The sequence below is a fragment of the Sapajus apella genome, unplaced genomic scaffold (assembly GCF_009761245.1).
Source record: "Sapajus apella isolate SASKATOON/1434 unplaced genomic scaffold, GSC_monkey_1.0 scaffold53, whole genome shotgun sequence".
Classification (NCBI taxonomy): domain Eukaryota; kingdom Metazoa; phylum Chordata; class Mammalia; order Primates; family Cebidae; genus Sapajus; species Sapajus apella.
In genome coordinates this window covers 8,506,064-8,530,040 of record NW_022436993.1, presented here as the reverse complement: position 1 = coordinate 8,530,040, position 23,977 = coordinate 8,506,064, and the positions used below count along the sequence as shown (strand labels likewise).

The following is a 23,977-nucleotide window of genomic DNA, read 5'->3' as shown; positions in this document are numbered from 1 at the left end:
GGGCTACTCACTGTGTTAGGGACTAGGAATATAAGAATAAATAATAGTTCATATTCTAATGGAAGAGGTATATATATATATAAAAGCAAACAATCTCAATACATTAGTCAGCATATATCAAATATATACGATCACTTCATAGAAAGCACTGGAAAAGGAGAGGCAGTCTTTGGTTTGAAGGTAATGATAATATGGTTGGAAGGCTGAGAAAGGGTTGGTGCAGAGGTGCTATATCACTCAAATCTGGACTCATGGATTGAAATACGCCAAGTGTCAAAGAAAAGCATACCAAAAAATAGAGCAGCATGTGTACATGTGTATGGCACAAACTGTGACAGGGAATTGTTTCTGAAACACCAGTGGTTTGGTCTAGGTCCTGCTGGACAGAAAGTCGATCACTGAGACAAGTATTGCCGGGGAAGAAGGTTTTAATGGGGTGCTGTAGCCAAAGAGATGGGAGATCAGTCTCAAATCCATCTCCCTGACCAATTAAAATCAGGGATTTATGTAGTGGGGAAGAAAGGTAACCATGTGTGGGAAAACAGGAATTAGAGACGGGTGAGGAAGAGGAGCTGGTCAACAGGGAGCACGTGGTCAGTAGGACAATCATAATGGGTGAGGCATCTGATATCTTATTGTCCAAATGCAGTGGTCTGATGAGTTTCAGGTCCTTGATACTATCTGGGAGGCCTGATGGTTGGTTTCCTGAGAAAGGAACTCAAATGAGACAAATATCAATTTCTATGTTTAGTTAAAGAAACCATAAACATCAGCTCTATAAAACACTTGAGTCAGCTTCAGAACTGCGTGGTTAGTGTGAATAGAGCACAGAATGAAAAAAATGGTGGGCAATTAACTAGGAATTTAATAGAGAAAGATGATTTTAAAGAAATCTAATGAAATCCTAATTGTCTCCTTGTATGTCTATAATTTGTTTTTAAGTAGGCAGTTTTAAAATAACAAGAAAATCCAGTTTTGTTGCCTTTTTCAATGTTTCTATTGTCCTAAAAACTGAAATTTTTCATAGATCCAGAACAGTTTAAATGTATTAACAAATCCAAAATGAGATATGCTTAAAGAAATTTGTGGATATTCAGGAGTCATTATAAAATAAGACAATTTTTCTAGGCAGATTCTTATGTAAGGCTATTCAGTTTAAATTGTCTTAAAAATATTTAGGAAAAAGGAAGCTGCTAGGTGATTGCTAAGGGAAATCATGAAAGCTGATAATTAACTTCAACATTGAATTAGTTTTCAATCAAACAGATTATGCATCTATAAGAATCCGATTAGAAAATTATAGTGGGTTTTCATATAGAGCAATTTGCAGGGAAAAATATTTCATTCTGATCAGAGAAGATTAGACAGTATCTGGACCTTTCCAACTGTGGAAACTTGGAGATATCACATTCATAAGGGGAAAGGAAGAGAATAGTTTTAGAAGAGATAGCTATCAAAACCATATTGGATGAAAAATAGAGAAGTCAACCAGGTAAGTGAATATTTACTCATATCCCTGTCAGTAGAACAGAGCCCCTCAAATGACATGTGTTGAAGAATAGCTCTGTTTTTGTTTCTGTTTCTATTCCATTATATATCAATGCTTTGTAAAATATAATTTAAAAAATTCTTAGAAACAGGAAATAAAAGGGTGGTCTCCTCTTTCAGCTTTGGAGTCTCCCTCCTTCTCTCCCTGTATGGGGGAGTTTCTTCCTTCTGCCTTCTTCCTTCTTTCTTGCCTATTAAACTCTCCACTCTTTAACACCACACAGACACACACACACACAGAAACAGGAAATAAAAAGACACACAAAATACGAGTCCAAATTTCTTATTCTTACCAACAGACATAAAATTACTCTGTCAAATTCCTATGAATGTTTCTAAACATTTATTCTCAGTTCTTTTACTTATCTTATCCTGAAACCATATCAAGATAAGACCAAAACCGTACATAACCACACTCTGAGTGGCTATGCGGTAGGGGATATGGCGTATAGTTGGGGCTCAAATAGTGTTTTGTAAGCAAGCTGGAGAATAAAGACTTTGGTTCTTCCCATGGGAAGTTAACCTTCAAAAGACATGAATGTGAATAAATAGATGCAGTAAGCATCTATCAAACATATACGATCACTTCATAGAAAGCACTGGAAAGGGAAAGGCGGTCTTTGGTTTGAAGGTAATGATAATATGGTAGGTTTGTTATGTTGGATTTTCAAGCTCACTAATGAATCAGAGTTCTTCAAAGACCACTTTATTTTCATCTTTTCAAAGAAAGAAACACATAAATCAGAAAATCTTAGCAATTCATTCATATATTTTTGGCAAATATCTGTTAAGCATCTATTATGTGCTAGTCACTGTGTTAGGGGCTAGAAATATAAGAATAAATAATAGTTTATACTCTAATAGAGGAGTATAAAGTATAATGTCCATTTTTCTGGACAGATTCTTATATAAGTTGTCAACTTTTAATTGTCTGAAAAATATTTAGAAAGAAACAGTTGCTAGGTAGGTGCTAAGGACAATCACAAAGACTACAGTATTACAATTCATTTTCAACCCAAGAGATTATATGTCTAAGAGAATTTAATAAGAAAAGTAGAGTGAGTTTTCATATAGAGCAATCTAGTTGGAAAAATGTTTTATTGCAAGGAGAGAAAGTACTACACGTGCTCATGGTAAAATGCACAATGCACAGTGGCATGCAGAGAAGTGGTCAGTCTGGCTCCAGAGCTGGCAAAGGTTCTAGCCAATGAGAAAGGCATTCAAAAGCAAATTCAAGAGTTAAGAAAAATGTTGAAATGGGAAAAGTTCCCTTATCCTTCTGGCAGAGCATGTTATGAGTGTGTGGGGCTTGCTCCTCCCCTGCCCCACTGCTCAAACCTCTAGGGGGAGCATGCAAACGGGCAAGTTGTGGGGACCTGACCCCATGGCAGTGTCTAGGGTTGAATTCTTACAGCTCTCCAGTGGGCGTGTGTTACAGTGTGCTCTTTCAGTTTAGCTGTCTGTAGGTGGCTTGTGTTATTCAGCTCAAGCAGACCCTCTGCCTTGTGGCAAGGACAGAGGCCTTTCTGAATCCTGGATTCTTGCGTTGGTGTGTTGAAAAAATTGGATCATATGTGGGCTTGGAAGATGGGTGCAAGGGTTTGTATCTCAGAAGATGGGGAAACCAGAAAGGAATGGATTTGGAAGGTGGTTTTCCCCTGGAGTCTGGCTGCCCAGTGACCGGGCTCCCCTGCAACACCCCGGCAGGCAAACTCCACATCGTTCTGCTGGTCCGCCTGCAGGTGTCTGCCTCGCTTGTGTGTTCTTCATCAGTGTGCTCCTCTCAACATCCAGCTACTTGTGTGTCTGCCTGCTAGGGTCTTGAGGATTTTGTAGGCACAGGATGGGGGCTTGGCAGGCCAAGATGGTCTGGGAAATACAACATTTGGGCAAGAAAACAGAAATGCCTCTTCTCACCTAGGTCCGTGGGCACAGCCCTGGACATGGAGCCCTCACCAAGCACCTGCCCTTCTCTACCCAGCACGTCCCTGTCCCCTCCTGTTATCGATGTGACACATCCAAAAAGTGTGAGTAGGGCCCCAGGGCTAGGAGATAGCTTGAGCAGAGATGATAAAAGAGGGGAATCAGCAAAGACTGGGAAGGAAAGATCATGAGGCATGCAGCTCTCATCTTTTATTAGGCAAATGTCCTACGAAGTGTGTGGGCATAGTGGAGGTCTCCACCTCCACACAAGCTCCAGCCGGGGCCACACCTTGTGATCTTTCCAAATTGTAAAACTATCACCCCTACCCTGACATTCCAATGCACAACAGACACATAAACAGAACTTGGGAAATCCAACTACATGCCAGAAAAGAATTTAAAATGTTAGTTAATCTCATCACCCAGAGTTACATCCTGTTAGCATTTTGATGTATCTTCTTTAAAATTTTATCAATGTATATACATGTACATGCACACTTTCCTCTTAATATTTAAATTGCTATGAAATTTATTTCTCCTTATTTCCCCATACTGACCATTCTCAAACATTTTGGTCTCAATATACCATCACACTTTTAAAACTTATTGACCCCAAATAGTTTCTTTTTTAAGGTGGTTTATACCTATCAAGACTTACCATATTTACAATTATGTTTATTAATATATTTTTAAATGACAATATATCTATTATACCTATTATGAAAACATATTTTTATATGTAAAGTATATGTATAATATTTATATGTATTTAAAGTATAACATTTTATTTAAAAATGTTTACCAACTGTGGGCCTTTGAGGTGTCACATTTGTTGAACAAAGGGAGAGACAAAAATATTTCCAGAACAGGTAACTAGCAAAAAATTATTGAAGGAAAAGTATGTTAGCCAAGCGAATAAGTATTTATTCACATTTGAAATCCCAGTGCTTAGTAAAACAAAGCTACTTGTATTAGTCCATTTGCATTGCTATAAAGAAATACCTGAAGCTGGGAAATTTATAGAAGAGAGGTTTGTTTGACTGACAGCTCCACAGGTTGTACAAACAGCATGATGCTGGCAAGTGGTTCTGGTGAGGCCTCAGGAAACTTACAATCATGGCAGAAAGCAAAGGGGAATCTGTTGCATCACATGGCACGAGTCAGCACGAGAGAAAGGGAGGAGGTGCCATGGTCTTGTAAACAACTAGATTTCTCCTTAATTCATAGTGAGAACTCATTCATTACTGCAAGGGCTCTTCATGTGGGATCTGCCCTCATGGCCCGAAAACCTCCCAGTGGGCCCACTTTCCAACATTGGTGGTCACATTTCAACATGAGATTTGAAGGGGACAAAACATCTAAATCATATCACTACTCAGACTAATACGAACCTTTACTGAGGGCTAGTGTGGGATTCTTACATCTACTTATGCATTAAAACCATTATCTTGTTATGTTGAAGTACGTTAAACCTATTCAACTTCACACAAATATATATTAAAAAGGGGTGTGATATGGTTTGAATCTGTGTCCCCACCAAACCTCACCCCCAATTGTAATCCCCAGTGTTGGAAGTGGGGGCCTGGTGGGAAGTGATTGAATCGTGGAGGTGGAATTTTCATTAATGGGTTAGCACCATACCCTCAGTGCCGTTCTATTGATAATGAGTTACTGTGAGATCTGTTTTTTTTTTCTTTTTTTTTTTTTTGTTTATTATACTTAAAGTTCTGGGTACATGTGCAGAATGTGCAGGTTTGTTACATAGGTATGCACATGCCATGGTGGTTTGCTGCATCCATCACCCTGTCACCTACATTAGGTGTTTTTCCTAATGCTATCCCTCCCCTAGCCTCCCCCTGAAAGGCTCCCATGTATGATGTTCCCCTCCCTGTGTCCATGTTCTCATTGTTCAATACCCACTTATGAGTGAGAACTTGCAGTGTTTGGTTTTCTGTTCTTGTGTCAGTTTGCTGAGAATGATGGTTTCCAGCTTCATTCACGTCCCTGCAAATGACATGAACTCAGCCTTTTTTATGACTGCATAGTATTCCATGATGTATATGTGCCGATCTGGTTGTTTAAAACTGTGTGACACCTGTCCCATATGTCTCTTGATCTTGCCCTAGTCATGTAAGACGTGTCTGCTTCCCTGTCACCTTCCACCTGACTGTATATTTCCTTAGGCATTCCCAGAAGCAGAAGCCACTATGCTTCCTGTATAGCCTGCAGAACTGTGAGCCAATTAAACCTATTTTCTTTATAAATTATCCAGTCTCAGGTATTTCATCAGAGCAATGCAAGAATGGAAAAATATAGAAGATATATTTTAATAGCTTTTGAGATAATTATGGATACTTTTCTATTACACCAAAGCATTACATGGGATAATTTCATAAAATGCAGTCGTAATGCAGAATCTGAAACCACATCCATAGATTTTGAACTGTTACATTAAAAATTCACTGGTATATTTTTCACTTTGAGTGGATCATTTACTTATGTGTGATTTTGCATCATCATGCATGTTACATTTAGAAAATATTGGTTCAGTGATTTATGCAATATGTCAAGTGTTGACCCATTTAATTATCCAATATTGCAAAAACAAAAACACTCATCAGTCAAGTAAAGTATTGGAAATTTGTCATACTCATGGTGGACAACACTTAATTTTCAAAATTCTTATTTTTGTTTGGATGTTTGAAGCTTCTCAGCAACAGACATTGTCAGTGTTTTCTTTGATGTAAGAACCTTGCCTCACTCCTTTTTATGAAAATGTCTGCCAAATGCCCTAGTGTGAAGAACCATAGTTTTTCGGTCAGTAATTTTTTCAAATCCAAGTTTTGTTCCAAGATGAAAACGTGGCTAGCTTAGCATGCAACTCAATCTCAGTGCTTTTCCGTAAGACAGCATGTGCTTCAGTATTCCACAAAGATGCTTTATATGCATACTTCACAGAATATTAAAACGAATTGTACTGCAAACTTGAAAGTTATTATGAGTAATAATTTTTGAGGCTTTATCAAAATCATTTTGAAGTATAACTGGCTTTACTGGCAACAGATGGTGATGAAGAACACAGTGTATCGTTTGGCACCATGACTTTAACTAGTGCTAAGATACTTGCCATTTTCCTCTCCATCACATCTGGGCCATCAATGTAAATATCATCCCAGTAAAAAGTCTACTATAATAAAAACTCATTAATCTAGCTTAAATTTTAGTCTTATTATTGATATGAAAAATTGTTTTGAATTTGCAGACCCTTGGAAGGTATCTTAAAACCCCCAGAAGTCCAGAGCCCACACTTTGAAAACCACAGCCTGTGTTAGGCCATTGTTTGTGTTACTATAAATACCTGAGGCTGGGGCTGGGCATGGTGGCTCACACCTGTAATCTCAGCACTTTGAGAGGCCAAGACTGGCAGATCACTTGAGGTCATGAGTTCGAGACCAGCCTGGGCAACATTGCAACACCCTGTTTCTACTAAACATACAAAAATTAGTCAGGCATGGTGATACATGCTTGTAATTTCAGCTCTTTGGGAGGGTGAGGCATGAGAATCACTTGAACTCAGGAGGTGTAGGCTGTAGCAAGCAAAGATTGGTCCACTGCACTCTAGAACAATCCTGTCTCATAAAAAGAAAAAAAAAAGAAAAAGAAAAGAAAAGAAAGAAAGAAAAATATCTGAGATTGGATAATTTATAAAGAAAAGCAGTTTAATTGGCTCATGGTTCTGCAAGCTGTACAAGAAGCTTGGTGCCAGCATCTACTCAGCTCCTGGGAGGAATCAGGGAGCTTTTACTCATGGCAAAAGGCGAAGTGGAGCAGGAACATGATGTGTCAAGGGCAAGAGCAAAAGAGAGTGGGAGGAGGTCCCACACACTTTTAAACAACAGAATCACATGAACTCAGAGCAACAGCTCACTCATCACCAAGGGGATGGCGCAAAGCCATTTGTGAGGGATCTGCCAATGATCCAATCAGATCCCACCAGGCTCTATCTCCAACATTGGGGATCACATTTCACCATGAGACTTGAAGGGGACAAGCATCCAAAGCATTTCACAGCCCTATACCACTTTATATTCTTTAAAGCATGAGTTGAAAAAGCTGAATAATGCTGTGTCATTAGCCATTCTATTATTAGACATTTAGCTTGTATCTAATTTTTCATTGTTATTGATAATTTGTGATGAAATGTTTTCTATGTACATTTTGGTCTTTCTCTGTAATTATTACCTAAAGGCCACCTCCTAGTCATTTTACTAGGTCAAATGGAGTTTTCAAATGTGCTGTTAGGTCATTCATGGTGGCTCATGCCTGTAATATCAGTGCTTTGTGAGGCTGAGGAAGGAGGATTGCCTGAGTCCAGGAGCTCAGTGCAACACAGCAAGACCTCATCTCAGCAAAATATATATATTTTTTAATATTAGCTGGTCATGGTGGTACATGGCTGTAGTACTAGCTACCCAAGAGGCTGAGGAAGGAGAGTTGCATGACCCCAGGAGGTCAAACTATGATCCCACCACTGTACTCCAACCTGGGCAACAGAGCGAGACACTGCCCCCCAAAAAATCCATATATATATATATATATATATCTCCTATCAAATATATTTCCAAAGGACTCTCCTGCTAGGCATCTGGTTTCTATTAGGTGGTTGTGAATTTGCTAACACTGCACTTGAGAAGTGGGGTGAAGACGGAGCTCCCATTGGCAGCCTGGGTTTTCTTTAAGGTTAAGTTACAGAAACCTGGGTCAGCTTTATTCCTACTAATTGCCTCCATATTCCTGGGCATGTTCCCATTAAAGTGCTCTGCCACAGCAAGAGTGCTTAAACGGTGACAGGATTTGTGGTCAGCATATTTATTTCCTGCCTGAAAAGAGTAGAAGAAAAATAAAGCAGCTGCTGTATCATGTGAATCAGTTTAGCAAAATCTGGTGTTCCAATTGTTTGGTTTTGTGACCCTGGGTGATAAATCTTTTCCTCTGCCTTTTGTGGCATTTCTGGTTATGTTTGCAAACCCAATTCTTTCTGAACTTTTTCACCCAAACATTTGGTTCAGTTTGTTCCTTAAGGACTTGGAAATAAAAATGTGAGCTCATAGACATTTCCCCCTAATGTATCCTTGCTTTTTCAAATTGGCTTGTTCTTTTCTTTCTTTTCCTCCAGATTGTTTATTTTTTTTTATCACCATTTTGACAGTAGAGCCCATTATATAGTTTACTATTTACATTCTCTTATAGTGTTTCTCTCTCTCTCTGTCTCATTAGCAGTAGTCCAATAACATGTTACTTCACGAGCGTGTACACTCAATGAGAATAGGTTGACTTGACAGACTCAACTTATTTCTTCTAGTACCTTAAGGCTTTGCACAATTTTTTTCTACTTAGAGACTTTTATAACAGATCTAATGTGTTACACTGCAGTTATGAACTATACATTATAAGCTTGTCGTTGACTTTTTTATGATAAACATGAACATACAAAAATGTCCCCCAAACCAAATTCTCTTGTTATGCTTCAAGAGCTCCATAAAATCTCCCTCCCTCCTTGCCAACGCTTTCTGGATAGCTTTTACTGAAGCACATCTTGGCTTCGTTTCAGCCTGATATTTGAAAGTTATTAGTTAAAACAACCTAATGTAACCCTCTGCTGATTTTCCTAAAATAATGTTGTGAGGGACTTGTTACTTGGTTACATTAGATTACAGTAACACTATCCACACAATAAATGTTTTATCTCTTGAGTTAGAGAAGAAGTGCTTCTAAGCATCTGGTTTGTTTCTTTTTGAAATTATAGCCTGTGTAATTGATTGTCCTGCTTAAATTTGAATTCTAGAATCTGAAAGTGTAAGTTGCATCCTGCCTCTAGTAAATATACATACTCCAATGATACCCATTTCATGAACTGTCCATCTTGTTACCGCTGCCTCAGTACTGTTTCCCTGTTGTCAGATTCCCTTTCTCCAGCCTTCTACCTACTTATTTGTTTTATGTCCATTCACTGTGCTAATTTTTCTTTTGTAAAATGCTACAAATCTGTCTTTATTACAAGAAGGACAAAATAGTGCCTAAAATTAAAATTTATGATTACTTTCCTTAAACAGTCTATCCAAATAGGCTAAAAAAAAGGACTGTAATGATCAGACACGAGGTGTAAAAAAATACTTTCAGGTTTTGAGACAAGAAAGATGATACATGTGAACCATTTGAGACTGAGAGTTACATGGGAAATATAGTACACCAATCTCTCATGATTACTGCAAGTTAAAAATGAACAAGTAAACAAACCACAAAACCTATTTCCCTAGGCTATAAAGCCAGGGAAGAAAAAATAAAAATAAAACATAGCTCATTGATTTTTAGGATGAGACAAAGTTAAAAAGCAAACAAAGAAAAAGAAACCAGTACCCTGGTTAAGAAACAAACATTTGTAAAATGATCTCTTCTTGGTAGAGGGAAATATATTTAATGAACATTAAAAATAGGTATGATTAAAATGGAAACCCAGAAATATTTTATTTTTATTGTGATATTGTATTTTCCTTTTATCTGGAAGATCAGACTGTCGGGAAAGGCTTCAAATTCCTTAAATCTTAAGACTGGAAACATTTGGAAAAAACTAACTGAAGATTTTAAAATGACTGAGGTGGAAGTAGGGAGAGGAGAATTAAGATTTTCTTCTCTGGGACAACTCAGGTTCACCATTAATCAGGCTAAACAAAATATAATGTAATAGGCATGACTCCAGAATAAATGAATTCTATTTCCACCAGTGAAATTAGTGTCTTTCATAATTTAGATGCATCCTTCAAGAAAAAAAAGTCACATGCATTTTTATGATTAGGAATCATCTCTCTCCAGTAGTAACAAATCAAATACTTCACAGCCTGAAAATTCACTTGAAGATCTTGATGTTTATGCATAGATCTTTCATACCCCTCCATTTTTTAAAAGCAGTACTTAGGAACACAGGTCTTTGTTTTTCAAATATTATAAAATAACAAGTTAGTACCAAGGTGATTTTTTTTTCCAGCCATATAGCTTTCTGAGTTTTTCCATAGCAGAAAGAGATAGAGAGGCCATGCCTAGTCTACTATACTCTGCTCATCTTCAGGGAAGCCCCCAAGCTCCACTGGGCTGCCACTTAAGCAGGCGAAAAAGGAATGGAAAAAAACAGAGGGCAGAAGTTGGCTCCTGGCCCACTTAAAGTCTTGGGCTAAGCAGAACAGGAAGCTACATACAAATGTGGCTCTATTGAACAATAGTAAAAACTGAATGGTCTTTCCTTGGTGGGAGTTGACGAAATGTATTGTTGAGGGTGGAAATAAGCAGAGAGAGATTAATGGACTTCATTTCATCACTAAACCTTTAGACTATAGGCAATTATCATTATTCCTTCTACAAACATCCATTTGATTTCTACTGTATTCCAGGCATTCACAAGGTGCTGTGACAGAGAAATGAGGAAACCAGACATGTTCCTTATCCTCCAGAGGACTTATAGTCTAGCTGGGGAAGAATCTCAGTTGCTTCATCTGTATTAAATGACAGAGACAAGATGATTGCACAGGTTCTTGCTAGGCTCCAAATTAATCTGTTTTTTAAAATTAAAAGTAATGCCAGGCATGGTGGCCCATACCTGTAATCCCAGCACATTCAGAGGCTGAGGTGAGAGGATTGTTTGAGGCTAGATGTTCAAGACCAGCCTGAGCAACATAATGAGATGTCATCTCTACAAAAAATTTAAAAATTAGCTGGGTGTAGTAGCATATTCCTGTAGTCCCAGCTAGTCAGGAGGCGAGGCTTGAGGATCTCTTGATCCTAGGAGTTGGAGTCTGCTGTGAGCTAGGATCATGCTACTATATTATGGCCTGGGTGAAGAGCAAGACCATGTCTCTAAAAAGAAGGTGAAAAAGTTAAAAGTACTACAGTGATTATTATTATTAACTTCGACACCTCCTTATGATTGTTCTTTGCACCAGTATCCTTTCATTTCACAGATTTGGGGATCAGGAGAAAGAAGGAGGGCGTTTAAAAAAAGATGTAAATGACGGAAGGAGGAAGGCATAAGGAAAGAAGGTAAAGAGAATAGCACTCAACTATCAGTGGGCGCTTACTTGTGATAAGCACTTTATAAACATGTCATTTCATCTAAGAGACAGAACCCAGCAATTGCCACCCTCTGAAAAGCCCTAGAGATGGGAGCCATATACTAATCAATTTTGTAAGTCTAGGACCCAGTGAAACATTTAGTACATAGTATGTGTCCTAAACATGTTGGGTGAATTTCAATAAATAAATAAGAAAAATGATAAGTAACATTAAAAAATACCCTTTCCACCATCATAAAGAGTGAGTTACCACATTGTTAGAGCATCAGTTCCTTTCAGGTACTTAAACTTATGACAAGTATGTCTTGGATTTCATGATATTGTCTCACATCTTAGAAACAATGTTCAGAAATCAGTTAACTCATCAAAGCATGAGAACCAATGCTTCCACACACAATGTACAGAGAAAATATCTTTTGATAGATAAATTATTATGCTTATCCATTCGTATCATTTGACAGCTGTATTGTAATTATTCTAATTTCAGAAAGTATGATTCTTCATACATTTGAGTGGACAGGTTTTGACACTAAAGTTTTGTAATACAATCCACCAAGATGCTACAGAAATAATCAGCCATGAACTTCACAAATGGTATTTCCTTTCACTTAAAAAATCTGTGCTGAAGTTTTGAGCTCAGGTCAGGCACAGTGTCTCACACCCAAAATCCCAGTGCTTTAGGAGACCAAGAGGATTGCTTGAGGTCAGGAGTTTGCGTTTGAGACCAGACTGGACAATATAGCAAGACCCCATTTCTAAAAAAATTAAAAAAATTAGGTGTGTTGGCATGCATTTATATTCCCAGCAACTTGGGAGGCTGAGGCAGGAAGATTTCTTAAGCCCAAGAGTTCAAGGCTGCTGTGAGCTATGATCACACTACGGTATAACAGCCTAGGCAACATAGTGAGACTCTGTCTCTAAAAATAAAAATTTTAAAAAATTAAACTTTGAGCTCATTTTCTTTGAATATTTTCTAAGCCTAACTTTAAATATGAACATATTGCAACAGCATTACTCCCTTGAGATTGTAGTGAAAATTAGGTGTTTGGTGAATTTGACTAAGCAGTCTGAGAAGTTTTAAAATTAGCCAGGTGTGTTGGCATGCACCTATAGTCCCAGCCACTCAGAAAGCTGAGGAAGGAGGATCTTTTGAGTCCGGGAGTTCAAGGCTGCAGTGAGCTATGATCACACCATTGTACATTAGCCTGGGCAACAGAGTGAGACTCTGTCTCTAAAAATAAAAAACAAAAAAATTAGAAGTCTTGAGCTCATTTTTCTCAAGTGTTTTCTACACCTACTTTTAAATATGGAACATACTGCAACAGTGTTACTCTTGTGGGATAAGAGTGGAAACTAGGTGTTTGGTGAATTTCACTAAGCAGCCTGAACAGATTTACAGACACACCAAGTGATTTACTGGTAAATTCGAAAAATAAAATAAAAAAGAAAGCACGCAGGTCTGTAGTTAAGATAAATAAATTAAATCATCCATTTATCACCAAAATGGCAATCAATTTAGTAAATAAAGTTAATAGAAAACAGTAAAACAAATTATACAAGTGTATTTTAAAAATTAACAAACTTGCAATGTGTGTAAAAAGATGCTCGTTCTGAAGGACAGCCTCTCGGAAGAAACATTGTGCTGTCACTCTGTCCTGGACACTTCAGCATTCAGAGTGACAGCTAGTCTCACTGTCAACTTTGTTTTCTTTCAACACAGATAAAGGTTTATTCACTTATCTAGTCTCAAGATGTTTGCTTTAAGTGATAATCAGACTCTACCCTAAAACTGTCCAAACATTGCTGTAATAATTTTCCCATATACTAGCTTTAAAATTGTTTATATTAAGGAAGTTTTATAGCCCCACTAAGCTAGGGATACATGTGGTTATCAAAAATAATTTTTTGCCAGAGGAATTGGGAAAAAGGGAAGTATAAGGCATTCAAATTGGAAAAGCAGATGTAAAATTTAGTATTCACAAATGGCATGATTCTATATGTAAGAAATCCCAAACAATTCACAGGAAAGCTGCTAGAGCAAACAAACAAACTCAGAGAAGTTACAGGGTATAAGGATAACATGGGGAGAAATGCCAGATAGAGTATGCACCTAAAGTAAAATAAATAAATCAAAAAAAAAAAAAGATCAACACTCAAAAATCAGTGGTATTGCTGCATACCAGCAATTAACAATCTGAAAACGAAATCTAGAAGGCAATTCCATTGACAATGGTATCGAAAAGAATAAAATACCTGTGAACACATTTAACCAGTGAGGTGAAAGATTTATACGCTTAAAAATCACAAAATATTATTGAAAGAAATTAAATAAGACTTGACTAAATGCAATGACAGACTAAGTTCATGGAAAGGAAGACAGTATTGTCAAGATGTTAATACTAACTAAAGCAACTGATATGGTTTGACTCCATGTTCCTACTCAAATCTCATCTGAATTCTAGCTTCCATAATCCTCACAGGGAGTGGGAGGGACCTGGTGGGAGGTAGTTTAACCATGGGGGCGGTTACCCTCATGCTGTTGTTGTTGTGATAGTGAGTAAGTTCTTGAAAGGTCTGATGGTTTCGTGAGGGGCTTTCCCCCCTTTTCCTCTGCACTTCTCCTTGCTGCTGCTGCTGTGTGAAGAGGGACATGTTTGTTTCCCCTTCTGTCATGATTGTAAGTTACCTGAGGCCTCTCCAGCCCTGTGGAACTGTGAGTCAATTAAACCTCTTTCCTTTACAAATTATCCAGGCTCACGTCATAGCAGCATGAAACAGACTAATACAGCAACCTACAGATTCAAAGCAACCTCTTTCAAAAATTCCAACAGCCATTTTTCAAACATGAAAAACCTCTTCTCAAATTTACATATTGCCAGGGTACCAGATAGCCAAAACAATGTTGGAGAACTCAGGCTTCCCAATTTCAAAACTTGCTGCAAAAGTACACTAAACAAAACAGTCTCAAAAGGCGTAAGACTAGACAACTGAATTGAAAGTTCAAATATAAACCCATACATGAATTGATGTTTGACAAAGATGCCAAGTCCATTCAGTGGAGGAACACATAGTCTCTTCAATAGATGATATTCAGACAACTCAATTTTGACATACAGAAGAGTGCAGATGGACTCCTACTTCACACCACATACAGAAATTAACTCAAAATGGATCAAAAGGCTACATGTAAGAGCTAAAGCCATAATGCATTTAGAAGAAAACAGTGATAAATCTTCACGACCTTGGATTTGGAAATTGATTCTTAAATACAACACTAAAAGCTCAAGCAACAACAACAAAAAATAAATAAGTAAATGGGACTTTATCAAAATCAAAACCTTTTGTGCATCAAAAGACATCATCAAGAAAGTGAAAAGACAAGCTACAAAATGGTAGAAAATATTCAAAATTATCTGATAAAAGTTCAGTATCTAGAATATATAAAAATGCATAAAACTTAAGAAGAAAAAGACAACCCAATTTCAAAATGGACAAAGGACTTGAATAGACTTTGTAATCAAAGAAGATTACACACAGTCAATAAGCACATAAGAAAGATTTTCAGCATCACTAGCCATTAGGTAAATGAAAACCAGGACCACAATTAGATACCAATTCACATCTACTGAGCTAGCAAAAGCAATAATAATAATAAAACTGATAATGACAAGTGTTGATGAGGATGAGGAGAAATAGAAACCCTCACACATTGTTGGTGGGAATGTAAAATGGTGCGGCACTATCAAAAACAGTTTGGCAATTCCTCAAAAGTTAAAAAGAATTACTGTGTGTTCCATCAATTCAACGCCTAGTTACACACCTAGAAGAATCAAAATAGAGACTTAAACAGATATTCATACAGCACTGTTCACCGTAGCACTATTCGCAATAACCAAAGCATGGAAACTGCCCAAATTTCCATCAACAGGTGAATAAATAAACAAAATGTGACATATACATACAATGGAATATTATTCAGCAATAAAAATGATTAAAATTCTGATACGTGCTACAATATGGATGAATCTTGAAAAAATTATGCTAAGTGAAATAAGCTAAACACAAAAGGACAAATACTGTATGATTCCACTTAGGTGAGGTACCTAGAGCCTCATAAAGACAGAAAGTAGACCAGAGTTCACCTGGGATTGGTTGGAGGAGAACAGGATGTTAATGCTTACTGGCCATGGAGTTTCAGTTCAGAGTGATAAAAACATTTTGGAAATGGTAGTAATGGTAGCACAACACTGTGAATGGAATTAATGACATTGAATCATATACTTGAAATGGTTAAAATAGCAATTTTTTGTGATATATAAGTTACCATTCTTTTAAAAATTAAAAATTAATAAAAGGAACATTACTGAAAACCATTGAATTGTATACTTGAAATTTGAGAATTGTATGACGTGATTTCTAGCTCCATAAAGCTGTTAAACATGTAAAATATTCACCTCAATGTTATGTTTACTGGATGTAACATAGGTTTTTAAAATTCTTTTTGTTTTTCTTCATTTCATTTGTAATCATTTCAGACTATTATAAACACTTCCATGCTTTTATCAACACTAAAATGATGTTGTTCAGTAAATAAGTGAATTCCGTTAGAAGTATAAATATGCTCACTGAATTAAAATTGGAAATTGCCATCAGAATTATCTTAGTTCTGCCCTGACATATGTCTCCTGTCCCACATTCAGAATGCCACTTTGCACAGTCTCTGCATGTAATGGATGTAAGAGAAACTTCATAATAATTTATGTGAATGTATGATAAGTCAAGGGAGAAAAGCTCATATGATCCGTGCAACTTCCTTTCCTCTGCTCAGAATTTCTAAGTCAGTTCCTTGATCTTCATTATTCCTAGAGGTGGTTATGTTCTTCAGAATCTCAATTCTTACAACTCACTGATTCACTGGGGGAGGGAAAAAAGAACATCAACTCCTTAACAGCTACTGGCATATTGACAAAATCAGTAAGTCAAACATTGAATTTTTTTTTTTTTTTGGTCTGATGAAGACTCATCATTACACCATTGAGTTTCAGAAATTGCAGAAAACTTTATAAGGAAACAAATATTTTATTTCCTTCATGTAAGGATCCACCTTTTTAAATAAGTTTGTCTGTATTTGAATATCAAATTGACATAGTTGATGAAGATGGAAAATCATATTGTCAAACTTGAAATAGTAAATGTATGGAGTGACACCAGCATTTCCTTCATGGAAGAATCCGTGGATGGTATGTGTGATATTTTACCTTATAAATAAATAGGAAAGACATTAACATTTAATGTCTCAAATTTTAATGTCTTTTCTATTTATTTATAAGGTAAATAATCCAGGGGTTTTCAAGAATGAGAGTTATAACTTTGACCTGGGAAGAATAGAAGCAATTTGAGACTACTAAAAAACAGAAGTTGAAGTAGGAAGGATTTACCATTGCTTACCTTCCAATATGCACACTGAAACCCTTTCTTCTTTTATTATAACTCCACATCCTGACTCTTAAATATCATCCTCCTTCTTTGTAGTTACCCAAATCTTGAAGGCCAAACACCTTCAAATGTTCTTTTTTCATTTTAATAGAAAATTATTTCAGACTTAAAACCTTTTCAGAACATAAGTAGCTGCAATAACTGAATTAACAGGGCTGGGAATTGTATAAATTTACCCAGCTTTGACTGCCAACCATGGTCTGGGTCATCTGGAGTCCCAGCAGTTTAAGGCCAAAAATAATTGCTTTGTATCAAGATCTTTTGTGTTGCTCCTGCCTCACATCCTTGCAACCAATGCCAAGCCGGTTTCTTCAGCTCCTGGTTGCATGCTCAGCCTTTGACCATCTGTCCTGTCTAGCCCCGTGGTTTCCTCCTGCTTCCTGGTTTCATGCCTGATTTCAGCCTCTATTAATTTTTCTGAGCTCTTAGTGTCAGTGGCTGTCTTACCTTTACTTAGTTCCTAATTTCTATTCTGTTTTGATCATCCCTACTTCTTGTCCAAATTTTCCTGCTTTGGTATTTTGATATATTTCAAAACTGCATTTCACTCCCTACCCAGCCTCAACTCCAAGATCATCCCTGGCTCAGCTCATGCACTAACCATGCTATGTACTGAGATTACTACTACGAGAATTTAACATAGACTAGTCTCGAACAAAGTAAAGGCAAAGAGTCAAACACAAACTTACTCAAATTAATCAGAGCAACTAAGAAGCATTCAGTTGGTGGTTACAGAATTAACGTATTTGTTGACTCAGTTCAGACTTTTTTCAATAATAACCCACAAAATAGATGCATGTGGCCCTATTCATTAATAAGCAAAATGTAGCCTTCATGAAGATGAAATATTTAATCTATTGTATATTTAAGCCAATTTCTTAAAAACTGTGGAGTTCAGGAAGCTTAAAAGACACCGAATCCACAGGAAAAACGTATTACCAGCCAAATATAATTAGCCAGATTAGACTGTTAGTCTCACTAATGCTGCAGTTTCTTCAAAAAGAACCATGTGGTTTGGTAGATGACAATAGGCAGTTATACCTCTGGCAGTTTCTTTTCAGAAATAAAATCAGTAAGAGACACCTTTTTACTATATTTTATTTTGGGACTTAGAGGTATATTACTTACAAACATTAATTTTCACTATAGTCTGATTAGACAAAAATACATTATATACCTTATACATATATTACACATTGTATTATACAATTATCATACATTATATATTTGTTACTTTTGTCATTAAGCCCTTAAAACAGTCATCCTGGAACTAGTCTTCCATTCTCGTGTGTGTGTGTGTGTGTCTGTGTGTGTGTACACATGCATGTATATGATCCTTTCACATGTATGTGTGTGTCTGTACTTATTTAGGTTTTGTTTTGTTGTTGTTGTTGTTGTTGTTGTTGTTGTTGTTCCTATGATGGACACTTTTTCTTCATCAATTATCACCAAGTAGTCCAGGGCTGCATGTCTTCTGATAAGTGTGTTAATTCTTAAGTGACACATAAAAAGGAAATAATCATATAGAGTCTAGTTAATGATAGTGAATTATGCACATCTAGTCCAATATGTGATATTACCAAGGACTTGATATTCATGAAAGGAAACACGACCATAAAGAATTTTTCAAAATGCTTATATCTAAACTTGCTGATTAAAATGTTAAAGTCTATGACTCATGTGCAACAGATCTTTATGACAGATATTGTCATGGAAAACAGTCTTCAGGATGTAGTGGTTTGGCACTTTGCAGTGTCAAGGACTTCAAGATGGCCTTTCTTTATCACTAGTACAGCTTTATATGACATTGTTCTAATGTGGGATGCTTTGCAATGAGTAATATTTTCAGAAATCAACATTAAGACTAACTTTTGCCATTTCTTTTATTTGCCTGGGTTTATTTGGATCTAAATACTCAGAGTTCAAATTACATTTGCTTTCATGAATGTGGTCTCCTTGGTGTCCTGCAAAAAAAAAATTAAAAACAAACAGACTTTACTTATGGTAATACATTCATGAAAATACGTGTGCTAGCTAGACAACGTGTCTCTCAAAAGTTTCTAACAAACAACCTGAAAATGTACGATGGTAAATTTCAATACTTTTTTTTTTTCTTGCTGGCCCTATGTGCTTTAAGGAAAACAGAGGGAAGTGGTAACTGTGCCTTTGTCAATCCCGTTTACGGGAACAGGAGTGACCCAGAGAAAACAGAGGTAAGTGGCAAGGAGGAACTGTATCATTCCACACAAATGTACAAGCATACACACAGACACACACACAGACACGCACACAATTGAACCAGTGTTGTTTGAACATGTTTCTACATCATAAATAAATGTTTTAGTGGAGTTATTTCAGTTGGGGGTAGAAAGGAGTTTCAGTCTCTATAAATGTCCTGTGAGAATTTTCCATTTCAGAACAGTTTCAATCTGCTTGTAAGATCAGTTCACTGTTCAGTGGCATTGTGGTCACTGTTTACACTCAAAAAGAACTGACAAATCTGGAAAATATCAGGTTAACCCACAGAGTATTAGTCAGCTCCTTACAGTAACTATTCATTGAATGTCTTTCATATTTTATTTTCAAAAACAAAAGAAAGGATAACATTCTATGTTCTGCTTAAATTTAGAGTGAGTACCGGGGCCTGTCAGGGGTTGGGGTCTAGGGGAGGGACAGCATTAGGAGAAATACCTTATGTAGATGACGGGTTGATGGATGCAGCAAACCACCATGGCACATGTAGACCTATGTAACAAACTTGCACTTTCTGCACATGTACCCTAGAACTTACAGTATAAAAAAATTAGGGTGAGTAGTGAGAGCCATTACCTAATAACTTAGAAGAGAAAAAAAGTGTGAATGTATTACGTCTTCCTTGGCCCTTTTTGGGTCTACTCTTTATTTATATAAGTGAGTAGTGAGGGCCATTACCTGATAACTTAGAAGAGAAAAAGGAAATTACGTGATGACTTAGAAGAAAAAAAGGAAATGAGAATGTATTAAATCTTCCTTGGCCATTTTTGGGGCTATCCCTTATTTGTATAAGCAAAGAGAAAATGGCAAGGAAAACCTTTCCTGTTCCTTTATTTATTTATTTATTTATTTTAGTTTTTAAGTTATTTTTAGGTATAGTTGCCAAATAAAACCTTTATATGTTTAAGGTATACATTAGGTTTTAATATAGGTATACATTGTGAAGTGATTACTACAACAAAACTAATTAAAATATCACCTCACATAGTTAACTCTGTGTGTGTTTCGTGTGTGTGCGCGTGTGTGTGTGCATGTGTGTGTGCGCGTGTGTGTGTGTGTGTGGTGAAAACATTTAGGATCTCTCTTAGCAAATTTCAAGTATATCACACAGTATTATTAGCTATAGTCACATGCTATACATTAGATCTCCAGAATTTATTCATCCTGCACAAAGACTTTGTACTCTTTGACGAACATCTCATTCCTTTCTTTCTTTTTCATTCCTTTCTTAAGTAGGCATTGTGAGAATCCATCTGGATATAATAAGTTAGTGATGACACACCACTTCTGAAGTATAAAAGTTTTATTACATCTAATTTTAGAGGTATATCAAATTTACTCCTTATAAAGTGAGTATTATAGAAAGCTAAAGTTTTAATTATTCTCTTTTTTTATGAAAATAGGTCATAGCTCTTTATCCTGTTCTTGGTTATGAAAATGAGTAGCAAGGTTATTGGCTCAGGTGGTTTCTAGTAGTTTAAGAGCCTCTAGTACTGTGGTTGAAGCCTAACAAAACACTTGGCTTTTTTATTTTTGTGTTTTAATCAATGATATGATACACACTTTTAGTATTGTTCTGGTAGGAATGAAGACAGAAAGTAAATTATTTCCTAAAGCACAGAGAAAATGAATTTAGATGATTCGACAAGTAAATCAAAGCAGAGTAAAAATGAAAAGGTAGCCCTACTTAATGGATAAAAAATACATACATATTTAAGAAAACTAATATGTATCTTTGACAAAGTAAGATGGTATAATATGTATTTTCATTTTTACTAGAGAAAGAAAATTTATCATTTATTTATTTTTAAGATGGAGTTTCGTTTTTGTTGCCCAGGCTGGAATGCAATGGTGTGACCTCGACTCACTGCCACCTCCACCCCCTGGGTTCAAGCGATTCTCCTGCCTCAGTCACCTGAGTAGCTGGGATTACAGGTGCACGCCACCATGCCCGTCTAGTTTTTGTATTTTTAGTAGAGATAGGGTTTTACCTTGTTGGCCAAGCTGATCTCAAACTCCTAATCTTAGGTAATCCGCCTACCTCGGCCTCCCAAAGTGCTGGGATTACAGGCATGAGCCACTGTGCCTGGCCAGAACATTTAATACTTTTTATCCTCAGCTTACTTTTACTTTTGCTATCTGAAAGATACAGATGAGATAAGGAATTAAAGTGAAGTCTTTTAAATTTTATATTTTTTATATTAATGCTTCACAAACTTGTAGTAACTGAAAAGTGGCTCAGTAGGTGTTACACATTGTTTACTTTCTACTGAGATGGATTTTGTTGCATTCAGATTAATACTTCTCAGCAAGTAGAGGAAGGGGTCTCCATCAAAGACCCGCCTTTCGCTGTGTTTTTAATATGGTTTCCACTGTGTATGAGTATGGTGGCCTAATGGATGACTTTAGAGTACCTCGGAAGTGATTTATGTTTATTTTCTATTTTGATGAAAGAAAAAATCCTTTTTCGTTTTCTGTTTTCCTTTCATGATGAATTTCTAAAGAAGAAATCCTGACACATCTCCAGACCTTTGTTTGCTATTTTGATTTCTGTTGTTTCAGAAACAAATGACTTTGTGTTAATTAAACTAGGTCTACTTTCCCTGTCATCAGAAAGATAGACTTCTCTAAGTCTAACTCTTAAACTCTATTTTTTTTTTTTTTTTTGAGACAGAGTCTCTCTCTGTTGCCAGTGTGGAGTACAGTGGCATCATCTTGGCTTACTACAACCTCCACCTCCTAGGTTCAAGCGATTCTCCTGCCTCAGTCTTCTGAGTAGCTGGGACTACAGGCACGTGCCACCACTTCCAGCTTATTTTTGTATTTTTAATAGAAACAGGGTTTCACCATGTTGACCAGGAAAGTCTCAATCTCTTTACCTCGGGATCCGCCTGTATTGCCCTCCCAAATTGCTAGGATTACAGGCATGAGTCACTGCGCCTGGCCTTAAACTCTATTTTTTAAACTCTTGGAGAAAATTCACATTCTGATACAGAAATGGAGAGAGTATTCATGGCAATGTTCATTGGCAATTGATGCCAACATTCATAGCTATATTCATTGTAAGCAACTGCCATGTACCCATCAGCCAGCTTCAAAGATTATCAATGCAAATTCATTATTGTTTCATCTCTCCTGCTTCCATTTCCTCACCCTCAAGAAGGTTTTCAAGCAAATCCCAGATACCATTTAATTTCAACTGTAAAGGCTTCAGTTGTGTTTTTAAAGGATAAGGGCTTTTAACAATATAGCAGCAGGTTCATACCTAAACATTTAACAATAATGTTTCAATGACATCAGATTTTCAGTGTTCAACCTACCCCAACCGCCTCATAAAAGGTTTTATATTGGGATTTTGTTGTTGTAGCTATATTTTAAAAATCAGAAATTTTAGAAAGTATATGCATCCAAATGGGTAGATAGGTGTTTTAAATCTCTTTTCGTCTCTAGTTTTCATTCTCTGTCTCATATTTTTCTTGCACATTATTTGTTGAAGAAACCATGTTGCTCGTCCAATAGAATTTCACATATTTTAGATTTCCCTGTAAACTATAATTATATAGTTTAAACCATGATTATTTAGTTTACAGAAAGCTTAAATGAAATGGCACTTAAATGTACATAAAATGGCTGTATATACTTAGAGCTATTGGTTTTGCTTTATTTTGCCTAACCTAACTATATTCAATACAGAAAGCTTAGTGAAACCAGCAAAAGTAGTCAAAATATTGGTCATTATACTTCCCTACCCCACCAGAGCTGAGGTAGTGGTGCCTAATTCCAGAGGACCCCAGGATACGTGGAATCTACACTTGCGTCAGAAAATCAAGCATTGCAGGCTGTCGGTTCTAGAGAAAGAATCAGGGATGTTCTAGTTATTATTCCAGTTAAAATTCATTAGGACCTTTGCTACATTCTGCATGATCCTGAAAGAGATTTCTTATTTTAATGGCTAAAACTCTACCCTTTCAAATATGATTTTCTTCTTCAGAATTCTGTCTATTCCTTCTCAAATCCATTATATGACAGAACATCAGGAGGCCTGGAGACCATGGCAGATCATCTCAAACAGCAACATCGAGAGCAAGTCTGATCCAACACGTGTAGTTTCCAAAAAATTGCAGTCTCCCCAATCTGATAGAAACTCATTTTCTACAATGGTAAAAAGAGAAAGGATTCAAAATCCCAGTGTAATTATAACATTTTTGAATAAATTTCCTTACAGAATATAAAGAATGTTTATATGGAATCAGAATCAGTACCTTATCTGCATTGAACATCTGAATATTTTAATAAAATTTCAACTTAAGCTAGTTCCTTGTTTTTCTTTGATTTTTTAAAAATGATGAATCAATTCCTTTCACATTCTGAATATAAAGAAGTTTTAAAATGTTCTTTCTTTGCCCTGTAGCTTAGAAATACAGGTGAACTGACTTGGTATACACATAGGCAGAAATGGACAAACCACAGAAATCCAAGGCAACATAATCATGAGTTGTTTCAGCACTTTGTAAAAAAATGTGATAAATTATCCTCCTATTCTGTTTTTCAAATAATTTGTACTTTTCTATACACATAAAAATAATGCTAAACCTATGAGTTAAGAAGCTTGTAGCTACAAGAAACTGAAAACTCTT

At 36.5% G+C, this 23,977-nt stretch overlaps 1 protein-coding gene across 1 annotated transcript in view; it reads left to right on the top strand.

Annotated features, from left to right (window-relative positions):
- The window catches only part of MALRD1 (MAM and LDL receptor class A domain containing 1), a 576,163-nt gene extending 552,514 nt beyond the window's left edge, over positions 1-23,649 (top strand). The window contains exons 40-41 of the mRNA XM_032244079.1: positions 19,225-19,300; positions 23,332-23,649. Of these exons, the coding sequence (XP_032099970.1) occupies positions 19,225-19,300; positions 23,332-23,433 (178 nt within the window). The 3' untranslated portion in view covers positions 23,434-23,649. The remainder of the gene's footprint in view (positions 1-19,224; positions 19,301-23,331) is intronic.
- The last annotated feature ends 328 nt before the right edge of the window (positions 23,650-23,977 follow it).